Here is a 26250-nt window from a genome sequence, read left to right as displayed (position 1 = left end):
TTCGACTATTCTAGATAAAGAAAACTACAATTCCCAAAACAAATAAAGGCGTCCTGCGGAGATTTGTTTTTAGCTTAGCTGGAGCACACGAGTGTAATCGTAACTGAGGTATAACGAGAAGTTTTTACTTTTTTTCTCTCCGAAAACATTTTTCCCCAACACATCCTGCAAAGTACCACCTATCTTGTAAGACGTGAGTCAGTTAAAGCTTGCTTGTTTGTATATATTCGTAATTAAGCCGTGATAGTTTTTCTTGCTACTTAACTATATTCTCTTGCTAACGTGCTAACGGAATGCTAATACTGCTGTCGTGTATTGTTTGTTTTGAATAATTTAATAATTTCAAAAGCTAAGCTAGGGAGCACTTAGCGAATAAACTAGCATAAGCAATAAAATCATGTGTACGATTATTGTATATAATATTCAAACACCTTGAGGATACTTTTCAAGTTCCACCATTGAAAACAGTTAACTGAAGAAAAATGTGTATGAGAAGTCGTTCACTACGAACAGTATAAACGAATATCCCACATTATTAGCTTCTTTAGTTAAGATGAATATTACACAGGTAAATGTGAGGCAAAAAAACATCACCTGGTTGATCAACGATCGTTGGATATATGAAGGACGTAATCAAACTAAAAACCCAGAAATAATTCTAAGTTAAGAAGTTATATAATTTTATCAGCGGGAAAAACAGTTGATGTTCTTTAGCAATACATTTGTTAGTAATATTTAATTAATTCAGGATGAGCGCATCAATCAGAGCAGCAACTGAACTATTAACGTTTTAATCAACCTACTAGTTGTGGCATGCTGATTTGTAATTTCCCTTAGTGTTTTAAATAATCTAGAGAAAACATATGGTAGGATGTGAAGAAAGGAACTGCGGTACTTCATGAGGAAGTCAGAGGTGGAAGAGAAGTGTGTGGTCATGGTGAGGGAGGTGTAACAGTGAAACAGCAAGGAGGCGAGGTAGGGAGGGGACATGAGTTTAAATACCAGGGTCAACCATCCAGAGCAATGAACAGTGTACAAAAGAGGTGAAGAAGAGAGTGACTACCATCAGTAAAATATAGGAGTTCTGCTGCCTAACAAATAATTGAATATTGTACGTGCAACTGCCAAAACAACCTGGCTATGTTTCTGTCCCACACCAGTAACCTGACGCAGAGTTGCCGCCATGCCATTGCACCGTGACCGGGAGAAAAAGGAGAGTACAGCTGAGGAGATGGAGGCGGAGGAACATGAGCAGGAGGCATCAAGCTCAGAGGAGGAGGACTCTGACACTTCGTCTGTCTCTGAGGATGGAGACAGCTCAGGTGAGAAACACTGGCCACAGGAAATGAGCAGAACATTCCTGTACAGCTGTCATTAAAAATGAATACTTGAGTGAATCAATCAGATTTTACAAAGTTGACAAAGCACAACTGAATATTATTATATTCCTACTCAGCAGAGCTTGCTTACATAGCCACCGAGTTGCTCCCTTCTTCCATCAAAGACTAGTTTCAAACCAAAGGTGTGTTTGTTTTATGCTGTTCTAGAAATGGATGAGGAGGACTGTGAGCGGAGAAGGATGGAGTGTCTGGATGAAATGTGCAACTTGGAGAAGCAATTCACTGATCTCAAAGACCAGTAAGACTGACTCTTTGCTTCAAATGGGAGTTGTTTTAGGAAAGTAATATAACAGTGAGTTGCATCCATATTTACTCCTGCATCTGTGTACAGGTTGTATCGTGAGCGTCTCAGTCAGGTTAACAGCAAGCTGGCAGAGGTGGAGGCTGGCCGGGCGGCAGAATATCTGGAGCCTCTGGCAGTACTCCTGGAGAACATGCAGGTCCGCACCAAGGTGGCAGGTAACTTAAACGCATAGACACCTTCACATCACACTCGCATTCGTTGTTTATGTAGCCAGCTGTGCAATGCCTTATGGTAGAGTTGCAGTTTGTGCAGCAGGGTGTTGAGTTGCCTGCTTTGCATTTGCAGAAAGTTGACATGTAACCTAGTAACATGAATTAAAAGTGACATGTTTGCAGAAACACATTTTGTGTGCCATTTTTTTTAATTACAGAAAAAGTGTGTAAGCCAATGTGTTGTTTTCAATTTAAAATCCAGGAGTGAACAGTATTTATTTAATCAAACATGGTCAGTGACTGTATGGCTGTAGGTGGCTGTAGGAAACGCTGTCTAAAGTACACAAAGGCAAAATACATCTAGCGGATAATGCAAGTCCATCCTGCAACAAATTAGTAACAAGCAGCATTCTACTAAGGAAGACTGCTGTTGGTGTGTTTAATCAATAACCTGTGCATTGGTGCATATCAGACTGCTGGCAAGATGTAGCTTAATTTAAATATACATAGCATCCATTCAGAATTTTCTTTTATATCAACTATTAACTATGTAAAGATTTATATTAGCCAGTTTTTGCATGCTATCTAAGACACAGTATGGAAATGTGGAGCAATCCTCATGTGCAAAATCCCCACTGTGAGAAACCACACAATGTGGTTTCTCCACATCGTGTGAATTTGAATTTTGCTGTTTGCATCTGGCCTCAGCACTGAAGTGGTGTTTTAGGACCTCTTAAACAGACTCTTGGGAAAAAGCGCTGGCCCAGGTTTAGTTAGAAAGCACAGAGATTGTGTCATTACTCGGAACGTGCAAAAACAAGTTTTTTTTGACACGCCCTTTCAAATAAAGGTGGTATTAGTAATAGCACAAGTTCTGTGACACACTGATCTCTTTATTCATTCGGATATTGTGTCTCTCTCCGTCTTTGGCAGGTATCTACAGAGAGTTGTGCTTGGAGTCTGTGAAGAACAAGTACGACTGTGAGATCCAGGCAGCATGTCAACACTGGGAGGTTGGACACACAGTTTCAGTTTAATATTCCAAACTATTTTTTATTTATTCAGATATGTGGTAATGCAGTTGTTTTCTCTGTATTATTATAAAGGGCTTTGAGGTGATTACTGCTGTGATTTGGCGCTTTATAAATAAAACTGAATTGAGCCAGTCTGTGTGTATGATTATATGTTTTATGTGTTATTTTGACTCTGTGTGTGCAGAGTGAGAAGCTGCTGCTGTTTGATACAGTGCAGAATGAGCTGGAGGAGAAAATCCGACGACTAGAGGAGGACAGGCACAGCATTGATATTACATCAGGTAACACAGTCATTCACGTTTTTTGATTACGTTTGTACCCTCCCACCATATACGTGAAGTCACGTTACAATGAATGCAAAGACAAAGTATTTGAGTTTTTGTTTTTATTTTTCTGTCAGAGCTGTGGAACGATGAGCTGTCAGGAAGGAAGAAGAGGCGAGATGCTTTAAGTCCGGATAAGAAGAGGAGACGCCCGTCGGTGGTGTCTGATATCCTTCTAATGTCTTTACTCTTGCTCATAATGATTCTACTCCTCAATAACTTAACTACTTGTGCTGTAGCCATGTGTCTGATTACATTTCATCCCTGCTCTAGCAGTCAGTCACTGTCCTTAACTCTGCTTACGTCCATATATTGTCTACATGCTACCAGATCTGGACATCCTAGAGGACTGGACCGCGATCAGGAAGGTATGTGTTAATGGGCAGGACTCCACCCTCTTTCTTATTTCTCAGGTTGTGTATTCCTGATTCCTTTTTCTTGCCTCTTCTCCTGAGGCTCTTGCTTGTGAGCCATCTTTTCATAATGTGACATGTGGCACACCTGGATCCTCATCAGTTTTCACCTTGAGAAATTGAAGCAACAACTGTCTACAAAGTATGTCCCTCTCCTCCAGAAGCATTTTAGGAATTAAGAGATCTAATATGTACTGAGATTGATTTTCAAGTCACAGGCAGGAGGATGAGGAGGCACAAAATTCAGAAATGGGAAAATCCTCTTATCTTTGTCTCTTTGTGGCGGTTTATTGTGTGTTTAGGCAACATTTAACAATCATGTGTGTGTTCACCCAGGCCGTGGCTACGCTCGGGCCTCACAAAGGGAGATCTGACTCTGAGAGCTCTGCGTTCCCATTCAGACCTGACAGAAGCAGGCCCATTCTAAACTGCTGAGACACCCACACAAGCAGCCACATAGGAAAAAACACCTCAAGGACCTCCGACACGGAAAACTCTACATGACACATGGTGGCATTCAGGTCTGCGGTCATAAAATCGCACACAGCAGGACATTTCTCAGTCTTCCCAGAATCTTCTGCACTTCTCAGCTGACAGTGATTCCACCTGTCTGTGAGATGATTGGTCAAGCTGCCTCTCCTGCCAACCATCATGACTTTAATAGATAAACAGGAACGGAAGCATTATTGATCGCCGCTCGTATGTTTGGGTATTGCTGCTTTATTTCACACTCAGGCTCTGTAGACGGTTTCAGCCGACACAGGTTTTTGTAGTTTAAGAAAACCACAACAATTAAAACAAACATCTCATGTTAAATGTTATGAAAATGGCTCGGCACAAAATGCTTTTCAGTCAGTGTTTAGATTTTGAATACATCCATTCACTTCGGATGCACAGATGGTCTTCATTAAAAATTTAAATGCTTCTCAAAGGTCGTATTCGGTGAGGTTGGTGTCCTCGCTCCACATTGTGGTTGCCTTGAGTGAGTTAATTGGTGAGCTTATGCTGGTAAAATGGGCGGGAGTATGAAAATGAGTCATTTGTTTAAGCAAACATTTCAGCCGAGCATCAAATTCACATTAAGTCTGACCTTTTACAGCTTGCAAACTCTGTCGATTATTGGTTGGTAAAGGAATCAGTCGTTCTGTGCTCAACAAGGTCGAGGACTTTGTTTGACTTCACAGACTCACCATGTGTTTTGCTGTAGATTTTCAAATTTCAGGCTTCCAGTGATTAAGTGGGGGGAGAATACAAGTTCATCAATGATGCCATAAAATATGTTTTTTTGTTTGTTTGTCTGTATTTTGGCCTTTAATACAGTTTACTTTGTTTTGAAGACCATCCATGAGATGTTTTACAAAACCAATAAAAGGGGTTATTTGGAAAAGAGTAATGCACAGAATTCCTGTCAGTGAGCTGACTTACAAAGACTTTTTGTCATTAGTGTAAGAAAACAGGCATTTTTCTTCTCAGTCTGCCTTGTTCATACAGTACAGTGTTTATGGACAGTCAAGGCATATTCCTCTGGCTTGTAGTTGCAGTGATGGAATGCTAAAACAGTGGTCTCTGTAATGTGCTGAAAGAATTATCCACCAATGCCAGATCTTACTTTGAAGGAAGTGAGTCAGATCTGTGCTGAGACTGACCAGAAAGTTTCATTAAATTCTGTTTGGTTTATTTTATCATAATCCAGTGGATATAAAGAACAGAAGGTGGACTGTTTCAAGTCAGGGCCAAATGTAATGTATAAACATCACATGAAAAGTTAAAGTGCTAATGTTGTCATTCTGCAGGTGTTGCATCCTCTTCTCTCACATCTACCTCTTTTCTCTCTCTCATGCTCTTCAAAGTACACTTCACATTTTTCCTCATGAACGTGTAAATGCTGGCATCTTTGTGAACACCGTTAGGTAACTTAGTGGTTGGCATGGTTGTTCAAATTTGTTGGCATTGTTTCGTTGTTATAAAGCCTGCAGTAATGTTAATTGTACGTGGGGGGAATTAAACCACCAAAATCCTTTAATCAGTCATCTCATGGTTGATGATGAAACAAAACTGCCATTTGATAACATTGTTTTTTATGTTTGGGTTCTGGGGATGTAATATTCAAAAGTTTGGACAATATGTTTTCACTTGTCCTTTTCTTGTTTATCATGTTGATGATTTTACAATTAAAAGTTGTTTTATAAACGTGTCCATTAGGCGTCTTTGTGAAAGCGGTCGGCAGAGCTACTTCCTCTCGATTTCAGCCTCGCATCTTTGCAACTGATTGCTTCATTAAAACCAATGAAATATTTAGCAACTTTCTGCAGCGGAGCTCAGAGTGCTTCCACATCTTTAAAAGGAAGCAGCAATGGATGCAGGAACTAAATGGGGAAAAACTTGTCGAGCTCTCAAAGTATACATTGTGTACTCTTAATAAAATAATAGAGCAGACGTATTTCCTCTTTCAGAAGAACGTGCAGTATTCTCCTACATTACCTAATGATTACAAAAGGTTAGAGGATATACAGTTACTATTTATTAACTGTAAATCCTTCTACTGTTTTTAAGTTGTGGCAGGCAGGCCCTGCAACTTGTTTTTTGTTTTTCATGTCTCAAATCTACTTGATGTAACAGACTGAGCTAATGTAAATCCAAATAAATATGTCCCTGTAATATAATAATTTGTACACACAAATACTGTATGGCAATATATTAAATAGGCTGCACTAGCTCCTAAAAGCAAAAGAAGTTCCATCAGATTAAGTTACAGCATCAAAACATGTTGATTCAAAGTTCCACGGCGGAGGACTAGCACACATTTAAATGCATTTCAAGTTTTACAGTTGATAAAGACTTCATTCATACTAAGAGATACACAATTAAATGACAAAAGTTCTAACCCCCTATTAAAACTTTAATTATAGGACAGTCTGGGTAATGAGCTAGCAGATCTTTTTCTCAAGTTTTACATGTTTAATGTTGGCAGAAACTTTCTATTAAGATGTCTCAGGGATTCAATATTTATTTGAACTTCTTTTCACCATCAATTTCAGTGGTTTGGTCCACTTTAGATCAGAGTGGGTTGTATTTGGTCATCGATGTAAAATGAGATTGACGTCCCTGCATTAGTGGAATAGTCACTGTGTGGTATCGCGGGCAGCTGTATATTTACTGGGAGAAATTTGTATAATTATGACTGAAGCTGGAGAAGTAAACCTTTATTTTCAGATTTTTCTGAGCATCTTTAAAATATTCTGGAAATGTATCATGTGATAAATCACCAGACGTTGAGATAAACTGTTGTATACAGTCATGGTTAAAATAAATCAAAGTATATTTTGGAATTTCAGAAGTGTCAAATTTAAAACAAATTTATTAAAAAATAGTTACATTCTAATGTTTTGTTTCTCCTGATGACTTTACAGCTGTATGCATAACAACTTACATTAGTAAATATGATGACACTGACAATTCAAGTCTTTATTAATCTAGCAATAATCAATTTTTACAAAATTCACATCAAGGTATCCTCTGTTCCAGTCAGTATTAAACTCACTCCTGTGACTGTTTATTCAGGGAAACATGAGCAGCTATTATAAGCCACGTTTTTCAAAGTCTAGGCCATATTAAAGTCACTGTAACATGATCAAAAGCACTGTTCAGCTGCTTCACTCACTGTGAAATAAGAAGAAAAATCTCCCACTTCCCACAGGGAAGTCAGTGAAATTCAATTATGCAACTCTGATACATTTCACCAAAAGCAGTCTCATTTGAGTTCAAGATCAACTCAGCTCAGTCGCAGGCAAAACCAGGCTTAACGGGTTCGGACTGAAGTGTCATAAAATCCACCGACAAGATGCTAACCAGCTACACTTTTTTTTTTTTTTTAATTATACTGATGATGACAGACAAAAACTATTTCAGGGCTAGTTGTGTTTTTGCCATGACAGACATGCTATGATTATTCAAATCTCTCCTTCATCTCGGTGAAGTATTCCCATCAAAAACCTCTGACGCTGACTAGACGACAAGCAGCTGTTTTTGGGTCATGTGACACACGCAGTCCAGGCCGAGTTTACTTTAACATCAGCTTCCTCATAGAGAATGTAAATGGTGAGAGAAACAGGCGAGGGAATAACAAAGACGTAAGAAATAATGTCATTGGACAACAAGCAGCAAGAAAACAGGCCAATGTAGGAGGATGTTCTCCCCTGCAAACACTATTCAATAAACACATCCTTCTGGTGAATAAATAGATGTTTATGGAAAAAGGGTAACCAGCAATCTGCCCTACACTGTCCACGTTAAACATTAACCAGAAGTTCTTCGTCTCACAGCTGATGTAGAAACTCAGTCAGGCTCAAATGGCGTCTTCAGGTGAGGTTGCGTTCTCTGGAGACTGGCTTTGTGGTGCGGGAGGGAGGGATTGATGAGGTGGGGGAGGGCCCATGGAAGAAGGCGGGTGGCCGTTGGGAGAAGGGGGTCGCATATTGGGAGCATAGGAGGGCATGTGAGGATGAGGACCAGCAGGAAGGGGAGCTCCACTAGGATGGTATCGAGGAGGGGCCATCACTCCTGGAGGTTGAGGAACCCACACTGAAGGGGGAAAAATGGAAAGGTTAAGTTTACAATAATGACATCTGGAGATGGTTAAAGGTGCAAAGACAGATGAAAGTTCCTACTAGGCCTGATGGGAAGTCCTCCAGGTCCCCTGGGAGGATAGAAATCAGGAGGTGGGGGTCCATAAGGGGCTCTGCGAGGAAAGGGACCATCCATGGGACCCATTGGTGGACCCATCCTTGGATCTGCTTCAGGGGGAGTCCTGCGTTCAGGACCGGACTGTTGGAAGACAGAAAAAGATTAGACAGGCTGAGCCACAAATAAACACTCAGTATTCACACACAGACGCATATACTTACCTCTCTATGGTCCTGTTCACCAGGTCCAAAGCTGTTTTCTCTGTAGGAATCTGCATTGATAAAACATTTAGTGAATTAACAGAAATATGAGGGTCACGTGTGCATTTCAGCACATGTCCAGCTTTACCCATTTAGAGTCAAAAAAGAGAGAGAGCAGAAACTCACCTGGCATGTCTGCAGGGTGAGAGGGTCCTGGAGGGACATTCCGAGGATGGTGGGGGCCAGGAGGGACAGAGCCAGGAGGGAGAGGAGGGAGTGGACCAGGAGGAAGGGCACGAGGAGGGAGTGGACCGGGAGGGAGGACGCCGGGAGGGAGGACGCCAGGAGGGAGGACGCCAGGTGGGAGGACACCGGGGGGAAGGACGCCAGGAGGGAGAGAGTCAGGAGGAGGCAAAAGGCCCAGAGCTCCTGGAGGAGGTAGAGGTCTTCTGTACATGGGAGCTCCTGTTTCTCGAAACATATAGCCTGAAGAAGAGAGAGATGGATAGTAAGAAGATATTTGCTACACAAATCTGTGGTGACATTCGGAAAACAGAGGATAGAGTGAGTGTCTGAGGTTTACCACATAAGAGCTGGAAATAGAAATGTAGTAATAGGTTGTACAAATAATTTCAACACAGGGACAATTTTAGCATCCAGAGTAAAAACTCAAAATGCTTTCAAGACAACGCACATGCAACATCAACATGCTTTAGCCCCCCACCCCACACACACACTATACTTATATTTTATTTAAAATGCAAGATGCACATGCACACAGTAATAATATGCATGACAACTATGTTGAATATCAACTAACTTCTATTCATATTTGTGTATTCATGTACTCATTCATTCTTTTCATACGCAAGTGCTGGAACCATTGCAGGGGAACGTCATCCATGCAGTGACAACTTTTTACTATCACCTAATGGAGATGCTGGGGAAAAAAAAAAGTTTGAAAAGGGGCACATGGGGCTTCCATGTGGCTATTTTAAGGTCTCACAGGGATTACTCATACTTACACTGACCTCATTTTTTGAAACTTTGGCCTTTCGTTTCTGTTTGCTAAACATTGTCTTGATAATCTGTGAGATGTTGGCCGTGTGGGCACTTGTAACAGTCTGGTTCTCTCCAGTTTTTTTCTCTCTCTCACATATGAACACACACCTGGAGGTCCTAAAGGCCCAGGGGGTCCTGGTAAGGGTCCTGGTGGGGGTCCTCTGCGATCTCTCTCCCAGGTAGGAGAGATTGAGCCGCTGTCTGAATGAGGACCTCCACTGCGCTCCATCTCCCCCTGGCCTCCTGGGGGCTCCCCTGGACCACGAGACACTGTGCAGGAAAGGATTGTTGGAAGAAGACGGAAAAAAAAGAGTGACAGACAGAGAGAGAGGCACAGAAGAAGAAAGAGAACAAGCAGAACAAACGCCCAGAGACGGTGATGACAGTCAGTCCAGATTTCATCATATTCTATTCTGTTGTCTTTTGTGCATTCAAGATTGCTGTTAACATGCACAGACCATGCTACAAAATGCTTCAGCAGTTTGTCATGCTATAGTCAGCTGGTCATCCCCAACATGCTGCATATTTCTACACCATTTATGAGTATGAATGAGAAAATGTACTCTCCCAATTATGTAAGAATAAAATTATTACAAGTATATTTATATTTGTAGTGTTTGTGTGTCATTCTAAGGATCTGGCCATGCTTGGTGTATGTGTTTGCTGCAGCTAGCTGCACCTTTAAATGCATTTACCTCTAGGAGACAGTCGAGCAGGTGGTCCATCCATTAACGTGGGAGGTGAGAGAAATGGTCTGGTTTCCGATGAAGGTCGACCCAGAGGAGAAGGAACATACGGTGACCTTTCAGCTGGAAATAAAGGAATGTTTGGTGAGTGCAAATGGAAGGAAATCTGCAGCCCTGCAGAGTCCTTCGACCGCAATTTAGGCAAGAAGCAGCTTTTTTAGAACTTTCCAACCTTCTTCAGTCAGTGATTTACATCTAGAGATTTTAATCTGTCACTCTAATTATAGTACTTTCAGAGAGCTTTTTGCAGGGTGGCCACTTCTTAGGATTCACATTCCAAAACTGTCTCATTTATAAATAAATAAATAAAATTCCATTTTATTTATGTAGCGCCAAATCACAACAACAGTCGCCTGAATACACTTTATATTATAAGGTAAGGACCCGACAACGCTACAGAGAAAACCCCAACAATCAAAGACCCCTTATGAGCAAACACTTGGTGACAGTGGGAAAGAAAAACACCCTTTTAACAGAAGAAAACCTCCAGCTGAACCAGGCTCAGGGAGGCTTAAGAGCATTAAAAGGTGGCTACTAGACTTCTTTAAGTTTTTGAAGACAATTCACTTCCTCTTCCAAGAAGGTTCTTCATCCAAACAGTTTGGTAAATTACCCTTTGCAGCTTTAAGTCCTCAGAGACATTTTTGTGAGTTGTCCCGGACGTGGATTAAGCCCCAGATTAGAAGAAAATTCATTGCAGGATTCTACTGAAAACTAAGCTTTTTTTCCCCACTGACTGGCCTTTCAGGTTTGATGATTCATGTCATGTTTTAATGATTTATATGTGCGTGTGTGTACGTACCGCGGAAAGGCATTGGTCTTGCTAGACTGTTCAAGGCAAACGGGTCTTTGTCGAGGGCGTCCAGTTTAAACTGTGTATCCGTCAGTCTGCAAACAATCACACCTAAAGTTAAAACATGGCAAGCACTTTTGGTCCTGGAGATGTTAATACAATTGTTATAATATATTTAAAAAGAAAATGTATTTAAAAGCTGCCATGACAAAAGTAGCAGTACATTTCAGTCTTAAGAACTGCTCATTTATAATGTGTGTTCACAACTTTTTATTTTTAAAAAAAAGGCACAAACATAAAGCCAATAAAAGGACTATACTGGATCATAGATCTCTGCAGAAACATGAGATGAGGGAATCATCTCGTATTTCACTCAAAATGCTGACATCATGCTTACTTCTGTCTGAAGAGAGCGTTGTCTCTTCTAAAGTCTGACAGTTCTCGTTCTGCTGCTCGGGCTGCCACCTGGAAATGCCAAAAACATAACAAGACAAGAATTTCAGGGGCAATTAGTGGTATAAAAACAGTTTTTTTCACTTTATAACATAAGAGTGTAACAATTCAGAAAGAAACTTTACAAATCTTTGTCGAGTTTTACTAACCCAGTTATTATGAGCTTTCTTTTCATGTGCTGATATCTGAGTCTGATAAGACTGTTTGGTTTTCTCCAGCTCTTCCTCCATTTCTTCAGCTCGTTGCCTGAAGCAAAGCAGAAATGAGACAGTTTGTAAGGACGAAAAACTAACAAATGCTTTCGAATCTGCTACAGACTGTGTTTCAGCTACCTGTAGTTGTTAAGTTCCTCCATCGCCAGCGCAATATTTTTGTCTGCTTTGTTTAACTTCTCCTCTTTCTGCAGACGCTCTTTCTCCTCCACCGTCAGAAGTCTACAAATATTTAATGACACAGTTTTAACATCATCTGATTGTTACAGATAGATTTGTTCATATAAAACCGTTTACTGCATATGCATATACCTGTGCAGTTTGAGCTCATTCTCCTGGTACATTTCTGTCATAATCTGGAGTTTCTGTTGTAATCGTTGCACCTAAACACAAGGTAAAAGGTTTAATCCAAAGGAAAACAGATATGAACCATGTATAGAACAAATACAGTCACACACAGGTGAGGTCAGTTACCTGATCCGAGTAGTTCTCGGCGTCCGACTGCAAAGTTAGTTTCTCTTTCTCCATATCTTGTATGCTCACTTGAGGGGGGGAGGGGGCAAAAAAACAAAAGACATGACATGCACGCTACCAGGGATATGTCGAGACTCTAGCATGGTTCATACATGTCATTAATATGGAAAAGGTTAATAAGTAAATTGAAATAGATGTTCTGTAGTTTACTTACATTGCAGGTCTTCTTTTGCTTTGATTTCATCGTTCAGTTTGGCAAATACTCTGTCCTTATCCTCATCTAGGGATTTGAGGTCTGCATTCAGCTATACAAAAATAAAGACATGTTAGAGGGGAAACTCTACTGAGATTACATTAAAAAATAAATAAATAAATAATTATAATTCTTGCGCGCCAGCACATCATCAACTTGAATGCTAAACACTATGTGCTTGGTTGTTTCCATCTACCTTAGCAGCATAAACAAGTTTCTGGACTTTCTGCAGATGGGCCTGGGTGTCCGTTATGTCCCCTCTTCCATTCTTCTCTCCTTTTTCTGGCGTACCATTGGCTGTCTCCTTTTCTCCTCCTTCCTCTTCCTCTTCCTCCAGCTCTGAATCCCAGCCTTTCAACCTCAGCAGCCGATCTGTTAAGGACTAGAAGCAAACAGATTTTTTTCTGACAGTTCATTATATTCTCACTGAACCATTTTAATATATTTTCTGTCATTCTGCCATTTTCTGAAGACATGACAGTAGTTGAGACCTGATTTAATATAGTTAAAAGCAAAAAACAAAACATAAAATCAGAAATTTAAAAATGTCTGTTTTTGCCCTTAAGATCGTGTTTTCATAGAAGTCCAGGCAGCTTCTAGCATTGCTGCTGTTTTCAGTTCACTCCCTGGAAGTCCTATTATTGCCACTAACATTGTGTGCGCTGATCCTCTTTTCTTTCCTCTGTTTGCTCTCTTGTGAAGAAAAGCAAACAGAAAGAAAGACGTGGAAAAAAAGAGCAGAGCAAACAGCTTCTGTTTCAAACTGACCCGACTTCTATGCAGAGAATTGTTGTTGGTGCTGAGAGTTGGCTCGTCAATTACAACGCAGCACTTTTTGGTTAAACAGTCTCTAGTTTCCAAGCCTGAAGACCGATTAGAAGTACAACCAGGAGCATGCTCACTGCAACGCTGCTTGACTATTGCCCTCCAAAAAAACAAAATTAAAACCCTTGAACACAACTGGCACAGTTACTCATTCATTTCACAAAATCACACATTTATCTGATAGTGAGTCAAGCATTGACCAGAAAACGGGGGCAAAGATAGAGCCGGGCTTTGGCACCTAGGGAAACAGTTAACCAGCCATGGAGATAACGATACAAAGCTGACGGTGACCAGTCACGACTACTGAAAGCAAACAGTTGGACACCCACAACAATCTGGGGGGAAAAAAAAAAGTAATAACTGATAATACTTCTACATAGACCTTATGAACTGAAGAATCTTTTTACAGTCAGCAAGTGAGGTGGAACTTTTAAGGAGGTCTGTGAGTGCTACAGTGTAAATGAAAGAAACAGTCTTGATTTATAACACCAGACAAAAAACGAGAAAAACAAATGCTAAGGAGCAATCTGAAACCTAAATTAAAACTGAGATTACAATCAGATTAATCATCCACCATTACCTCAATAGAGGCAATTTACCTTTGTCCTAAGAACGTTCGGTGGAAATTTTGTGAACTGTGATTTGCGCCAGTGTTCTTTATTTTTTGGCCACACAAACAAAATCTAAACTCAGCACCCTACTTGCAACTTTGTCTACCTCCCCGAAATATAAACAGAGTTAAAGGGTGTCTGTTTTCACACAGAGGCAGACCTGAAAAGGACTAAAAGGACTGAACAACATAAAAATAAAAGTTGAGCTGGTAGCAACTCAGGCATTTCCAAAAAGATGACCTCAAAGGAAGACTGGCCAAATTTAAAATTTATCATTTTTATGGGCTGCTTCACAGAATTTAACCTTAGAATAAATCATACCATTATACGTTCATCCTTGGTGGCCACATCCTGCATCATCCCGCTGTAAGCAACCTCACACCTTTTCATCTCTGCCTCCAATTCACTCACTCTCTCTGCCCATCCCTCCACCTGCTGCCTCAACTGTGGAGAAAAGAGTTGGGGGGAAAAAAAGGTAAGCCAACAATCTTGTGCACCCATTTTGGATAAACTATTTAGTTTACTGCCATACAAAGTTTTTTTTGTGTGTGTCTCCATCGTACATGAGCATTGCTCTCCTTTAGCACTACATTCTCCTCTCCAGCTGTTTCCAGGTTCCTCTGTAGTCTGTCACTGTTCATGCTGTACACTTTCAAAGTGGTCTGTGCCTAGAGAAGGACAGACAGAAATATTATAAAACCTAGTGGAACAGAGAAGAGGTGGAAAAGAAGCACCAACAGAGGAAAGAGAACAGACAGGCGAAAGTGCAAATGTGACAGTTTTGGAATACTGCACCTGCTCTTCCTGTGACTGAAAGTCTTTAGTTTCATCTTCAAGGGATTTCATGCTGTCCTCGAGGACTGCTATCTGGATAGAGAAACCAAAACAACTTTCATTCAGTATGAATTCTACAGCTTCTCACTCAGGATTGCCAACTAGGCTTCCACAGTACTTCTGTTAGTGTGTGCACCTACCCTCCTTTCTTGTTCTATCCTGTGCTCCCTTTGCTGGTCCAGTTGATCCTTTAGCTGTTCCAGATCCCTCTCCAACTCTTGTTTGGAGTGCTCCAACTGTCTGGCTTTGACCTAAGACAACAAGATCAGAAAACTACTTCAAGTAGCTGCAAAACTGGGACACAGTAACATGAGTAAGGGTTGTAAAGACATGACAAATAATGTCATTACAGATCTGAGGTGAAGCAGTGCAAATATTCTACATTTTGACTAGTTCTGCAAGTCTGTGTCAACAATTACACGGCAGTGGCTGTACTTCATTGTGTACATCAATAATAATAATAATGATTTTATTATTCTTCTTTTTGTAATATGCTAAACCTCACTATACATTACCACTCACTCAAAAATGATTCCAACAAGTGTGAACATATGGCTGTTAAAAAAAAAAAAAAACCTCTTTGTAGGGACTTTGAAAGCAAATAAAAAAAAATACAAGCTTGTTCAACTGAACAAACAATAGGACATATGTCTCTGTTCACACAGATGAGGCTCGTGGGAGCGTAGCAGTGTACTGTGTACAGTGTACAGTGAAGACTGTGTGAGCCATATTCATTAAGGAGCATTCAAGTAGGTTTTCTTTACACCAAGAATGGTTTCCATACTTTTCTCTGCCTTACCTCCAGTTGTTCTGTCTTCTGAGTCTGAGCCAAGACACCGCTGTCCCTCAGTGAACTCTCAAGGTCGTCATACTGTAGATGAATAAATTTCTCAGTACATCATGCATGATTTCATCAAGAATTACATTACATTTCTGATCACCTACAAATGCTCGTACAAATGTAAGTAAACCTTTGCTTTTTTGCTTTGTATATATCACCTTAGAAAGCTTGTAATCCAAGTTATCTGAAATCTATAGAAGGATATATATATAACAAAAAAATCTCTGACCTCACATTATTGTGTGAGACCTGATATGTGTCTAGACAGCACTGGCATAACTACTAACCTCTTGTTGACACTGACTCAGACTCTCAAGGACTTTGGATTTCTCATCCAGTAGCTGTGCAACCTGTTCTGCCATCCCCTGCTCTCTACCTGAAAAACAGCCAAAAAAATTCAGATTTAGTTTGTGTCATTTAAAAAAAAGAAAGAAGTAGTTTATTTGTTAACATTCACAGGTCAAAGAGAAGAAAAACTATCAGTGATAATATTAAACGTGTCCATAAAATGAGACTCAGGAAGAGGAAGTGAGAACTTACGTCGATAAATTCTGCTTTTTATCTGTGAGGAAATTTTTAAAAAAAAGAAAAAAAATTGTGCTTAGTGACAGGTCTGACAGTTCAAATAGAAACCATACTTATCAAACCATCTTAGGTGGCAAAAAATATTTATGATGTTGAAGTGAATATGCATGGCTGTGCACTCACAGAGCTGTAACATCTACAGGTGAACAACAGAACTGTCATCAGGCCCAACAGGCCAGAGACAATGATAGGTTCCCATGGTACACCATACAGGTCTGGCCCAGGTCTTAAGTCATCGGGCAGAGACGATACCACCTGAGAAAAGAGAAAATAATGACCAGTTCCTGTTAGAACTTGTGTGTGTTTTTAAATAGGATATGCGAGTCCGGGAATAAAAACCTGATGTTCTACTGATGCTCAAGGACATTAGCTTTTCTGTCCTTGAGTAAATATGACTGCCTCTTGAACATGGGCAAAATACAGCCCAGCTGCCCAAACCAGTGTGGAGACAGACCCGTGCCTTCTTAAATATATTAATAAATTGTACTATGTACTATATACTATGTGCCAAATAATAATGCAGCAAGTATCAACTTTCTCTCAGTAGAACTTTTCATGGTCACACACCTTGACAAAAAGAGAGATGCCATTTAAAAGACAGTTTTTTTGATTAAAGAAGCAAATAAAGAACTTAAACTAACCATGTTTGTTAATAAGTAGTACGGTCAAGTGACTGTAAGAGTAAAGAAATTGTGTGTGCAGTGTTTTTTGGAGGAAGGAATCAAACCAAGAAGAGGCATCTCAGTAAGAAGAGCCACACCAGCAACTGAGCTCTAATGGCTTTTGTAGAGCACCGGCACAATGGGCTGAGGTGTTGTTAATGTTGCTGATTAGAAATATGCCACACCTCCTCTCCAGATCCTGAAGAGAAGAACTAAAAGGAGACTAAAAGGAAAGCGGGGATGGAGTGCACAGACTCAAACTCCTGGTTAGATTGACCTCTCCTGCTCTCAGTGGCGCAAAATTAGTAGTACCATTACCAGCTGCATTTCAAGAAGGTGGAGTATGAGTGTGTCAAACAAAGGTGAGAGTCCCACAACAATGACAAAACCAGCCCACTGACAGGGTACCACAGGAAGGAAGGTCCAGTGATAAATGATGAGCAGTGACTAAACTTTGAGAATAAGAGCATTAAGATTCACCAATGGTAAACTGATCACAACAAGGCCCCAGACTGATGAAAAAATTAAAATAAATCACAAATATACCAGGACAGCACTCCAGAGAAAAATCTGAGTGGCAAATACTGCATATATACAAATATATATATATGTTTTTGTATATATGCAATGGTGTTAAAGCGTGACCATGCATTTGTTTATCATCTGACTGTACATTCACTGATGCATATCCTATAAATTTGAATATACAAATATATTATACATTTATGATGCACCAGACTGACAGAGAAAGGTCAATATTTTCTAATAAGGTTCTTGGTTTTCAGGACCAGGATTTGGGCTTCCTGAAAGCAATCTGTCAAACTGCTAAACAAAATACTACCAAACAGCTGGTCTTTAGAAGATGGGTTTATGTACAGTTACCCAGTTTTTGACCACATTAAATAGGTCGCAGTGTTAATAGTTATATCATTCTACTACAGACAAATGTGGAAAAATATCTGCCTGACAAGACAGCGCTGTTACTGACAACTAGCCAGCTAACTATTACCAGCTAACTGTTTGAGCAATTAAACACCTTTGAAAACACGAAGAAGAATCCTGACAGCAGGTCTTACTCTTACTTCAGAATGAGATGGACAACACCAAGAGCTGTAGCTAGTACCGAAAAATACAAAAACATGACTGTTACATGGAAGCCCGTTACATTATCTCGGCTAATTGGGAATTGCTAACGAAACCTGCCACATAACGTACATCCTTCACTTTCTCCACGGCAATACTGTAGTAAGCCTCTGCCGTCGCCTGGAAGTCGGCCGCTTTGATGCCCGACTGGTCACTCGCCGGATTCTCTGCCATGTCCAAATTATTTCATCTGAAGTATATTTAAACTTAAATTTTTTTATATTTACACCGTTAAAAAACTAGAGCTGTGAAGCGGGTCAGCGGCGGTTTCACATCCTATCTACAACACTGACGCTTAGGACTATACCACGTCCTGCTGGACGTCGTAGGGAGTAGTACGAAAACTACTGTACACCTGTACAACCATTGTAAACACTCCAAACATCAAATAAAATCTGAAAATATAAAATAACATAAACATAGCATGTATAGTATAATGCATCACGTGCACGCTGTTTCGTGTCCTCACAAGTTCACCCGGATGATTGCACACCCCCGCTGGTGAAAATGGTTCAGTCGCAACGTCACCAATTGTAAGATGCCACACTGGCATATCGGAGCGCTTTCAAAGTGACACCAGGGGAAACAGGTGTTACCAAAATGACACCTGTATTATCATTATTTTGATCATTTTCATTTAAAGAAAAAGTAACACATTTGCATCGAACGGGTATTTGTCAACGTGTCGCGTGCTCGGCCTTAGGCCAATGACAAATTAGGAAACAGGTGAAGGTAAAGACTTCCCATATGAAAAAGAAAGAGAAACCATTATGACCCACGTAGGAAAGTATGGAGTCGTAAAGCATTAACAGAACAAAATAAAAATGATCTATTTTACTGAATTAATGAGATAACTAGGAGAGCTGTTCAACGAGATATATGACATTTCTCAAACAATTACTATATTTTTCTGTCTTTTCCATGTGAATTAAAACAGTCTGACAGCCATCCAGTATTTCTTATACTCACCTGTCTGGCCTCCATCTGAAACCACTTTCACCTTTCAAAACATGAGAGACAGTTTGTCTTCACAGGTGTGTGAGTCCAGAGTGTCACAGACCCAAATGTGAGTAATGTTTAAGGAACCTAGCCAGCTTGACAGCTGAGACGCAAGCAAAGCTAAATGCCAGAGGGAGAGTCAGCTCAGCATGTCACCAGAGTAATATCTTAAAGAACCAGGCACCACAAAATGCCACACTGACAGAGCAGAGGGTTATTTTTAGTGCCTCCCATATATATTTTTTTGTACTATAACTTTAACACCTTTAATACAGGCATGGAAACACAGAAGCGGGTCAAGTGATATGACTATATTAGAGAATTATTCTGACATATCAGGAATCATGGCTAGAAGATGATCCTGGTATCAAAATGTAGGTTATGCTATAACCTATTTTGAGGCTTGAAAGTTACCCCAGCAAATGATCAGAAAACACATGAAATATGCAAAGCACTAATATTTTTTTGCTATAGAAACTGATAAACCTATTATATTTAAGCTCTTAAATTTCATTACAAGAAAACAGCATACTAAACAAAACAAGATTTTGAATTAGATTGTGATACTTTGAGTGGCTGTAAAGTTTTAGGACTTGTAACTCGCAAAACATTCATAGAATGAAGATAAGATGTTACAATAACATCTCACCTTCATATAATTTATCATAGCAGCCAATCCTATGATAAATTCTGCACCCAGCAGGACCCCAAAGTTCCCTGTACAACATGATCAAGGCCACGATTAGCCACAAATCAAAAGCTATTGGACAAAGCATGTTAAAACTAAATCAGAAAAAAGATTTCTGGCTAGGCAGCATGCACCCTGCTTTGACCTCAGCCCCCCATCATCGCCATTGTGGATTAATCTCTGGCATGAACTGAAGAATCCCTCTCAACATACACAACACTAATCTCTGTAGATTAAAGCAAAACGGTATATTTGGAAATCAAATGACAAAAAATTGGTTTCTGTTTCTGCAGATTATAAATCCTCAGAAACTGAGCCAGAAACTGGCACAACGTACCTGCACAGTAAGCCATATGAGGAGCTCCCTCACTGCACAAGTGTGGGCGTAAAAGTCTTCAGCCATCTGATAAACGAAGTCCAGAATTTGCTTCATAACTCCTGCAGTTAAAGTAACACACATACTGCTGTTTAACATACATCTCTTTTATGATGCTCAAAAAATATTTATCTTTTAATGTAACACATTACTGTAAAAAATGAAAAGAAAATATTTGTTTGGCCATCCGGTTTTTGGGGTTATGTGAAGTGAGGACGATGACGGAGTAGGTCGAGTAGCTTTTGCTTAAGATTTTTAATAATATTTTAAACTCTTCTTGATTAATGGATACCTGGGTTATCCATACCTTTCAGCATCTCTGGTGATCCTGGCTGAACATGAGGAAGGGATGCTTCTTCAAGTTTTTTTCCTCTTATCTCATCTTTTCCTACACCACCACCCACTTGGTTATTGCCTTCTTTCATTATCATCCAGTCATCTCTCTGGATGGATGGATCTTGTGTCGTCTTCGCCTCTTCCTCAGTGTTCGCTTTCTTATTTTTTCTATGATTTGAACAAGAGACGCCAACACAGCTGGCCTCGGCTGCATTTGACAGGGAAACACATGTACAGATGCAATTCAAAACCATGCCTGAATTTAAAAGACTGAATTAAATCTCATTAGTACTGGCCATGAGGAAGCCAGTAGGAGGCAATGTTGACAAAAACTACCTTGATGATTACGGTCGTTGGTTTGTCTTGTGTTGAAAGTCTGTCTCACTCTTCCCAACAGTGTTTCCAGTTTTTGAAGCGCCATAAGCATTCGGGTCTTTTCTTTGTCCTCCTGCAGTGCATCAGTGAGTGTCAGGCTAGGAGCAATCAGCGTCTCCTTGTGATGATACAGAAGTCTCTCTACATCTGACAATATAGATTCATCCTCCTCATCATGTTTGTACAACATGGTGTCTGAATTGGACAAAATGTAATCCAAAAACTGAAGCTTGTGTCGCCCAAAAAGCTCTAGCGAAATAGCTGTCTCATCTGCACCCATGTGAGCGAGCAGGTTTTTGTAATGTTTGGAGAGAGTTCTTGTCATCTCAACAGAGGAAGGATGAAGCTGTGGCTGCTCTGTGATAGTGGGAGAGTCTTTGCGCACAACTTCAAGGTGGTGAGTGGTGGAATCTGGTTCTTGTTCAGGAGTTAAAGAGTCTTGCGAGTGCAACGCCTCACCTGGACTAGTACTGAAGCTCTGGGCTGGTTCGGCGGACCCGTCGGATTCGGTGGTAGATTTCTGGCTGAAAACACCAAAGGAGTTTTTTAAAAGACCAAAAACTCCACTGGTTTTACTCTCTGCCGTCTCCCCACTCTGATCAGTAGGTGGATGTGGGGACGCATCATCAGTCACACTTGGGGCAGTTTGCTCAGATGTCACAGACTGACTTTTAGCAGGGTCACTATGTGGGGCTGAAGGCTCCCTTCCTCCCTCATGCCAGGATTCACTACCATTACTAACATTTTCCCTCATTTTTATATCAGTGTCTTTATCCTCCACTACAACAGCTGCCTTCTCTGTGTGCATCTGTTGATCGGAGTTTAACTGTTGTGTTGCTTTGCTGCTACTTTCAGTGTCTCCAGACTCCGTTTTATCTCCCTGGCCTAATGCATGAGTGCTTTCTACCTCCTCTGAAGTGTTATTTGCTGTTTCTTCATCCGGGTCTATCATCTGCCTCTCTCCTGGTGTGTTTGCTTGATCCTTTAGCTTCTCTGTTTGTATTGCTCCTTCACCCCCTTCCTCTAAACCACTTCCAGCTTTTTCTTCATGCACTTGAGGGCAAAGCTCATTTGAACATTTAAAGCTGTCATCCACCTCATTCTCCTCTTGATGCACTTCTTCAACCTCTGCTCGGTCAGTCTCTTCAAACTTTAGCTCCTCTGCCTTGGCTTGTTTTTTCTCTCCATCCTCCCCATTTCTTCCTTCCACATCTTGGTGGCTTTCAATCTGTGCGGCTTTTTCAGTGAAAGATGATCCTGAGCCATTCTCACCTTGTGTATTTTTGTCATAGGTTTCTGTCTCTTGTGTGTTCATGGTGCTCGGGATCTTTGCCTCATAATAAGAAGACTGCACTGTTTTTCCTTCTTCATCTTTCTTCTCTTTTTCCTGTACACCCTCCAGTTCTTCTTCCCTCTGCAACATCTCCACTTTGGCCTCTTTTTCCTTCTCTGGTAACTCTTCCATCTGCAGCTGTTTTCTATCCTCCTTTAGCTCTCCCATCTCCCCCTGCATACTCTTCACTTCTGCCTCATTAGTCTCCTTTTCTTCCTCATCTTCCTTTTGCTCTTTCACCTTTTTCCCTTCACCTTCTTTCTTCTCTTTTCCCTCTAGACCCACCAGTTCCTCTTCTTCCACTAACTCCTCCACCTTAGGGTGTTTTTCCTCCTCTGTATTCAACTGTTTGTTAGCCTCCTTTAGGTCTTCCACCTCTCCCTGCATGCTCTCCACTTCTGCCTCATTACTCTCTTTTTCATCTCCCTTTTGCTCTTTTATCTCCTTTAAATCCTCCAGTTCCTCGTTATCCTCCACCTTCATCACCCCTTGATCCCCCCCATCCTTTGACTCCTCCTCTTTTCCAGCCTCTAATTCAGAGCTGATCGCTGACTTGAAGTCATTTTCATTTAAATCATCTTCTTTAGTGCCTGATGCTTCTATCTCTGTTTTAACCTGCTGGGACTCATTTATGTTGTCTTCAACAATTTCCTTTAGCTTGCCTGCATCACTGTCGCTTTCATTGTTAACATGCTCCATCACTGGAGACACGGAGGTCTGATCTGTGGTTGGTGCACTTGTTCCTCTATCCTTTGGGATAGTTTGAGTGCTTCTACCAGGGCTATGCTGTGAATCAAATTCCTGTGAGCTCAGAGTTTCTCCCTCCTGCTCTAACTCCCCATGAACTGTCTCTGCTTCTGTGTTATTATCAAAAAGAGCTATTGTATCTGAATTGTCATCGTTTGTTTCAGCACTACAAGGAGTAAAACTTTCATTCTCAGCTGGAACTGGATCGTTTTTCTCCACAGATGACGGTATGTGAGGCTGGCTCTCTGTGCTACTGTCTTCTACATCACCGTTCAGCTCCTCAGTCTGAGTTTCAGGTAAAACTGTATCCTCATTACTGACTTCTCCTTTATTATCGTCACCCCTGGTGATTTTAAGAGACATTTCTGTGGGTTCTTCTGTGTTTTCAGTTTGATTTGTGATTTCTGCCCCTTCCTCCTCCACACTTTCTGATTTCTTGTTCTCCATCTGGTCTTTTTCATCTTCCTTGACCAGCATAGACTTTGACTTTAAATCCACTGAAACGTGATCAGGGCCCAAAATGCTTTCAGATGGTGTTTCAGATGGTGGTGTTGAATCCTGACTGATAGCACTTGGAGTTTTTCTTTCTTCCTCTCCTGACTCCCTGCTATTATCCATATGTTCATTTCCAATTGGTTTGTGAATCACAGCGTCTTCACCTTCCCTTTCTACAGATCTCTCCTCATTTATTTTGCTTTTTTCTATATTGTCATCGTCATCTTTACTGGGGGGTGATTCTGCTAAAGCCTGAGATTCTTCTTCAAACTTCCTTTCAGGAGAAATATCTTTGTTATCAACTGTGGGTTCAGCCTCTTCATGGAAATCGCTGTTTATCCCACTGTCTGAAATATCTGTGTTGCTATCAACACTCTGACCATTAAGTAGTTCTGTAGATGGGATATTTTGGTCTTCTGACAGTTCTTCCACCTCCTTTAAATTATTGCTTGTCTTAATAATTTCCTCCTCTGATTCACTGTGATCCACAGTCTGCGATCCTGTTGGTTGCTCTAAAGTTGTGACTATTTCTGTCTCCTTAGATTCACTTTCTTTGTTTTCTTCATCTCCAACTTTATCTTTCCTGAAACCTAGAATACCTCCAATCTCCATGTTTAACCAAGAATTAGCCTGCACCTTCTCCTCCTTCTCCTGTCCTGACTCCTGACTGGTCAAACCAAACCCCAGCGTGCTTGACAGTCCATTCCCCAGCCAACCTAAAGTCCCCATCTCTTTCTTCTCCTCTTCCTGCAACTGGCTGCCTTCAAGGTCCAAGGACATCCTCCTGCTCCTGAATTTCTCTGTGGGTTCTTTGTCTTCATCTGCTTCTTGTTCCTCTTCTGTCTCACTTTTGCTTCCACCTCCAAAGCTGAGCCACCCAGTCATGGTTGAAGTTAACGATTCAGCAGTTTCTTCTTTAAGTTTCTCACTTTCTTTGCCATTGTCAGGTTTTCCATTTCCTCCGAAGCCCAGCCATCCTGTCACAGAGGATGTGAGCGTTTCAGACTGAGTGTCTTCTGTCTTATCTTCTATCTCCCCTTCAGCCACACTGTCCGGTTGGTCCTCTTTACCCAGACCTAACCATCCTGTCACTGAAGAACCAAGCCAGGAAGAGGAGGGAGACCCACCTTGTTCATTAGGAACCACAGGAATCTCATGTGTCTCCTCTTGAAACCCAGCTCCGGAACCACCAACATTTTTATTCTGATCCTCTTCCTCTTGTTCTTCTTCTTCCTGTGCAGAAACTGGGGAGTCTGAGGTTATTAAGTGGCTTTCAGCGTTCGTGTCATCAGTGCTTTGGGTAATTTTTTGTGTGGTTTCTGGCTCCGGGATTTGGATTTTCTGATCAATATAATCATCATCATCATCATCATCCTTATCCAGATAAGTGGAGCCAAACTCATCCATGCAGAAGAAATCAGATTTCTGCAGAAAAAGGGCAAAATTTTAATTCTTATGGAAGGACACTAGGAAGAAAAATTAGAAATAATAATAATACTGACAATACTTTTTAATACTTAAAGTTTGTTTACATATGAATGATGAAATTACCTGTGTTTCCACTACTTTCTCCACAGTAGTATGAACCTCTTCTTCTTGCACTGCATCCTTTGGAAAATATCCAAACTCTTTGTCAATCTGAAATACAAAAGGAAACAAAGGAGCTGTCAGCATTTTTCTTCTTTCTACCTTGAAGAAACACAGAAATCTCAACATTTGTCATAATAGATCATTCTTTAAAAATATGCTCTGTCATTTGTTGTTTCGGCATTGGTGATGACTGCAAACATAATCTGTTATAATAATCAAATAATTCATTCTTCCTTTGCACAGAGAATGGGGGCACTGTTATTCTGGAAAAGACCAATACCATCAATCAAAGGATAAAGGTCATCACACAAGTTTGTACTGATTAATTTGAGGTTGCCCTTTCATCCTAGGGAAACACCCTGGCAGCACACTGCCCCAAACCTCACAGTATTACAGTGCAGGGGTCAGAGGCTTAGGTTTTCCTTCTGCCTGTCTCTAAGTGAGAACCTGACATGAATGAAGATTTAGGGAAGTACAGAAAGGGAAAAAAGATTGATATATGACACATACACTGCCTGCCCACAGGTCATTCCTCTTTCCAGTCAATTTGTGGTAAACAAAGATTGTGTCTCCTTGCCTGAAGCTCAGGAAACGACAGTCCTTACCACGGTGGTCCCTTATAGCCTGCACTCTGCTTAGGAGGCCTACACACATAGCAATAGAACACAGGGGTGAGGTGACCATCACTATCGTCATTAATTTAAGGAGCTATTAGGAGATTTTGGACTTACTTTGACACTCAGAGTCTCCGCAGATCTTGTAGTCAGATAATAATCCGATATTTAAGTGGGGTAAAATCACTAAAACTGCACCCAGTGACCACAGGAACCTAGAGGCCTGAAAAATAGCCATAATTATCTGACTTTTAACTGGAGGCTATTAGTAGTAAATGTCCATAGTGGGGTGGAAATAACTCCCGTTGTGCTGGCAAGTGAACATTGCCTCTGAGCTGCTGCCTTTTGAAGACTCAATACTAAATGAAACAGCTGAGATAAGATATAAGGCCAGCATGGGGATAATCATTAACATCTCAGGCCTGCTTGCAATACCAAATATTATCAGCTCGCTGGTCAAAGGTTTCTATTCCATTACAAGATTTGATATTAATGGAAAATTGCTTTAATTGACATTTAATTGAGATTTTAATTCGTACACACATAAACGGGGTTCCGGGAAAACGCCATGGCAATTTAAAACGGACCCATTCCATTATTTTTCGACCTTTCTCCAGGACTGACAGCTCTGGTCTGTTGCTGTGGCAACAAGGCAAACGCGCGCACAAAGACGACGTCATCACTATGCGTTTGT

The 26250-nt window shown here is 40.7% G+C and overlaps 2 protein-coding genes across 5 annotated transcripts; one reads left to right on the top strand and one right to left on the bottom strand.

The window, feature by feature from the left end:
- The first annotated feature begins 35 nt into the window (after positions 1-35).
- brms1la (BRMS1 like transcriptional repressor a) lies at positions 36-4418 on the top strand. 3 transcript variants are annotated; one of them, XM_085144034.1, is made up of 9 exons: positions 36-193; positions 1161-1322; positions 1548-1638; positions 1732-1859; positions 2790-2869; positions 3075-3171; positions 3291-3380; positions 3517-3581; positions 3963-4418. In XM_085144034.1, the coding sequence occupies exons 2-9, from the start codon at positions 1184-1186 to the stop codon at positions 4059-4061; spliced, it is 789 nt and encodes a 262-aa protein (XP_085000160.1). In that variant the 5' UTR covers positions 36-193; positions 1161-1183; the 3' UTR covers positions 4062-4418. The 3 variants fall into 3 exon arrangements, with proteins under 3 accessions (XP_085000160.1, XP_085000161.1, XP_085000162.1); XM_085144035.1 differs by having other exon boundaries at positions 38-186; XM_085144036.1 differs by having other exon boundaries at positions 46-108.
- Positions 4419-7419: 3001 nt separating this feature from the next.
- Positions 7420-26162, bottom strand: mia2 (MIA SH3 domain ER export factor 2). Of its 2 annotated transcripts, XM_085144018.1 has the most exons (29): positions 25674-26162; positions 25453-25586; positions 24904-24990; positions 23356-24777; positions 20739-23322; positions 20374-20610; positions 20028-20128; positions 16322-16453; positions 16154-16175; positions 15901-15989; positions 15572-15643; positions 14913-15023; positions 14734-14805; positions 14502-14606; positions 14260-14382; positions 12699-12884; positions 12464-12554; positions 12250-12317; positions 12088-12158; positions 11896-11997; positions 11713-11809; positions 11508-11575; positions 11120-11205; positions 10267-10380; positions 9680-9841; positions 8696-8995; positions 8531-8580; positions 8294-8450; positions 7420-8207 (listed from the first exon to the last, which is right to left on the bottom strand). In XM_085144018.1, exons 1-29 carry the CDS (start codon positions 25792-25794, stop codon positions 7972-7974), a joined length of 7200 nt encoding a protein of 2399 aa, XP_085000144.1. In that variant the 5' UTR covers positions 25795-26162; the 3' UTR covers positions 7420-7971. The 2 variants fall into 2 exon arrangements, with proteins under 2 accessions (XP_085000144.1, XP_085000143.1); XM_085144017.1 differs by having other exon boundaries at positions 20739-24777.
- Positions 26163-26250: the final 88 nt, after the last annotated feature.

This window comes from Neolamprologus multifasciatus, chromosome 19, assembly GCF_963576455.1.
Source record: "Neolamprologus multifasciatus chromosome 19, fNeoMul1.2, whole genome shotgun sequence".
NCBI classification, from domain to species: Eukaryota; Metazoa; Chordata; class Actinopteri; order Cichliformes; family Cichlidae; genus Neolamprologus; species Neolamprologus multifasciatus.
Note: the sequence above shows the minus strand (reverse complement) of the source record. Positions and strands in the feature narration are given on the sequence as shown.

What these genes read in the sequence shown, in the direction of transcription:
- brms1la (XM_085144034.1), top strand. Translation starts at nt 1,184, where the DNA reads ATGCCATTGCACCGTGACCGGGAGAAAAAGGAGAGTACAGCTGAGGAG. An exon ending in TTCACTGATCTCAAAGACCA is followed by an intron (nt 1,639 to 1,731) that starts GTAAGACTGACT and finishes ATCTGTGTACAG; the next exon opens with GTTGTATCGTGAGCGTCTCA. An exon ending in ACGCCCGTCGGTGGTGTCTG is followed by an intron (nt 3,381 to 3,516) that starts ATATCCTTCTAA and finishes AACTCTGCTTAC; the next exon opens with GTCCATATATTGTCTACATG.
- mia2 (XM_085144017.1), bottom strand. Translation starts at nt 25,794, where the DNA reads ATGGCTATTTTTCAGGCCTCTAGGTTCCTGTGGTCACTGGGTGCAGTT. An exon ending in CAACGACCGTAATCATCAAG is followed by an intron (nt 20,611 to 20,738) that starts GTAGTTTTTGTC and finishes TGTCAAATGCAG; the next exon opens with CCGAGGCCAGCTGTGTTGGC. An exon ending in CCTGTAGATGTTACAGCTCT is followed by an intron (nt 16,176 to 16,321) that starts GTGAGTGCACAG and finishes ATTTCCTCACAG; the next exon opens with ATAAAAAGCAGAATTTATCG.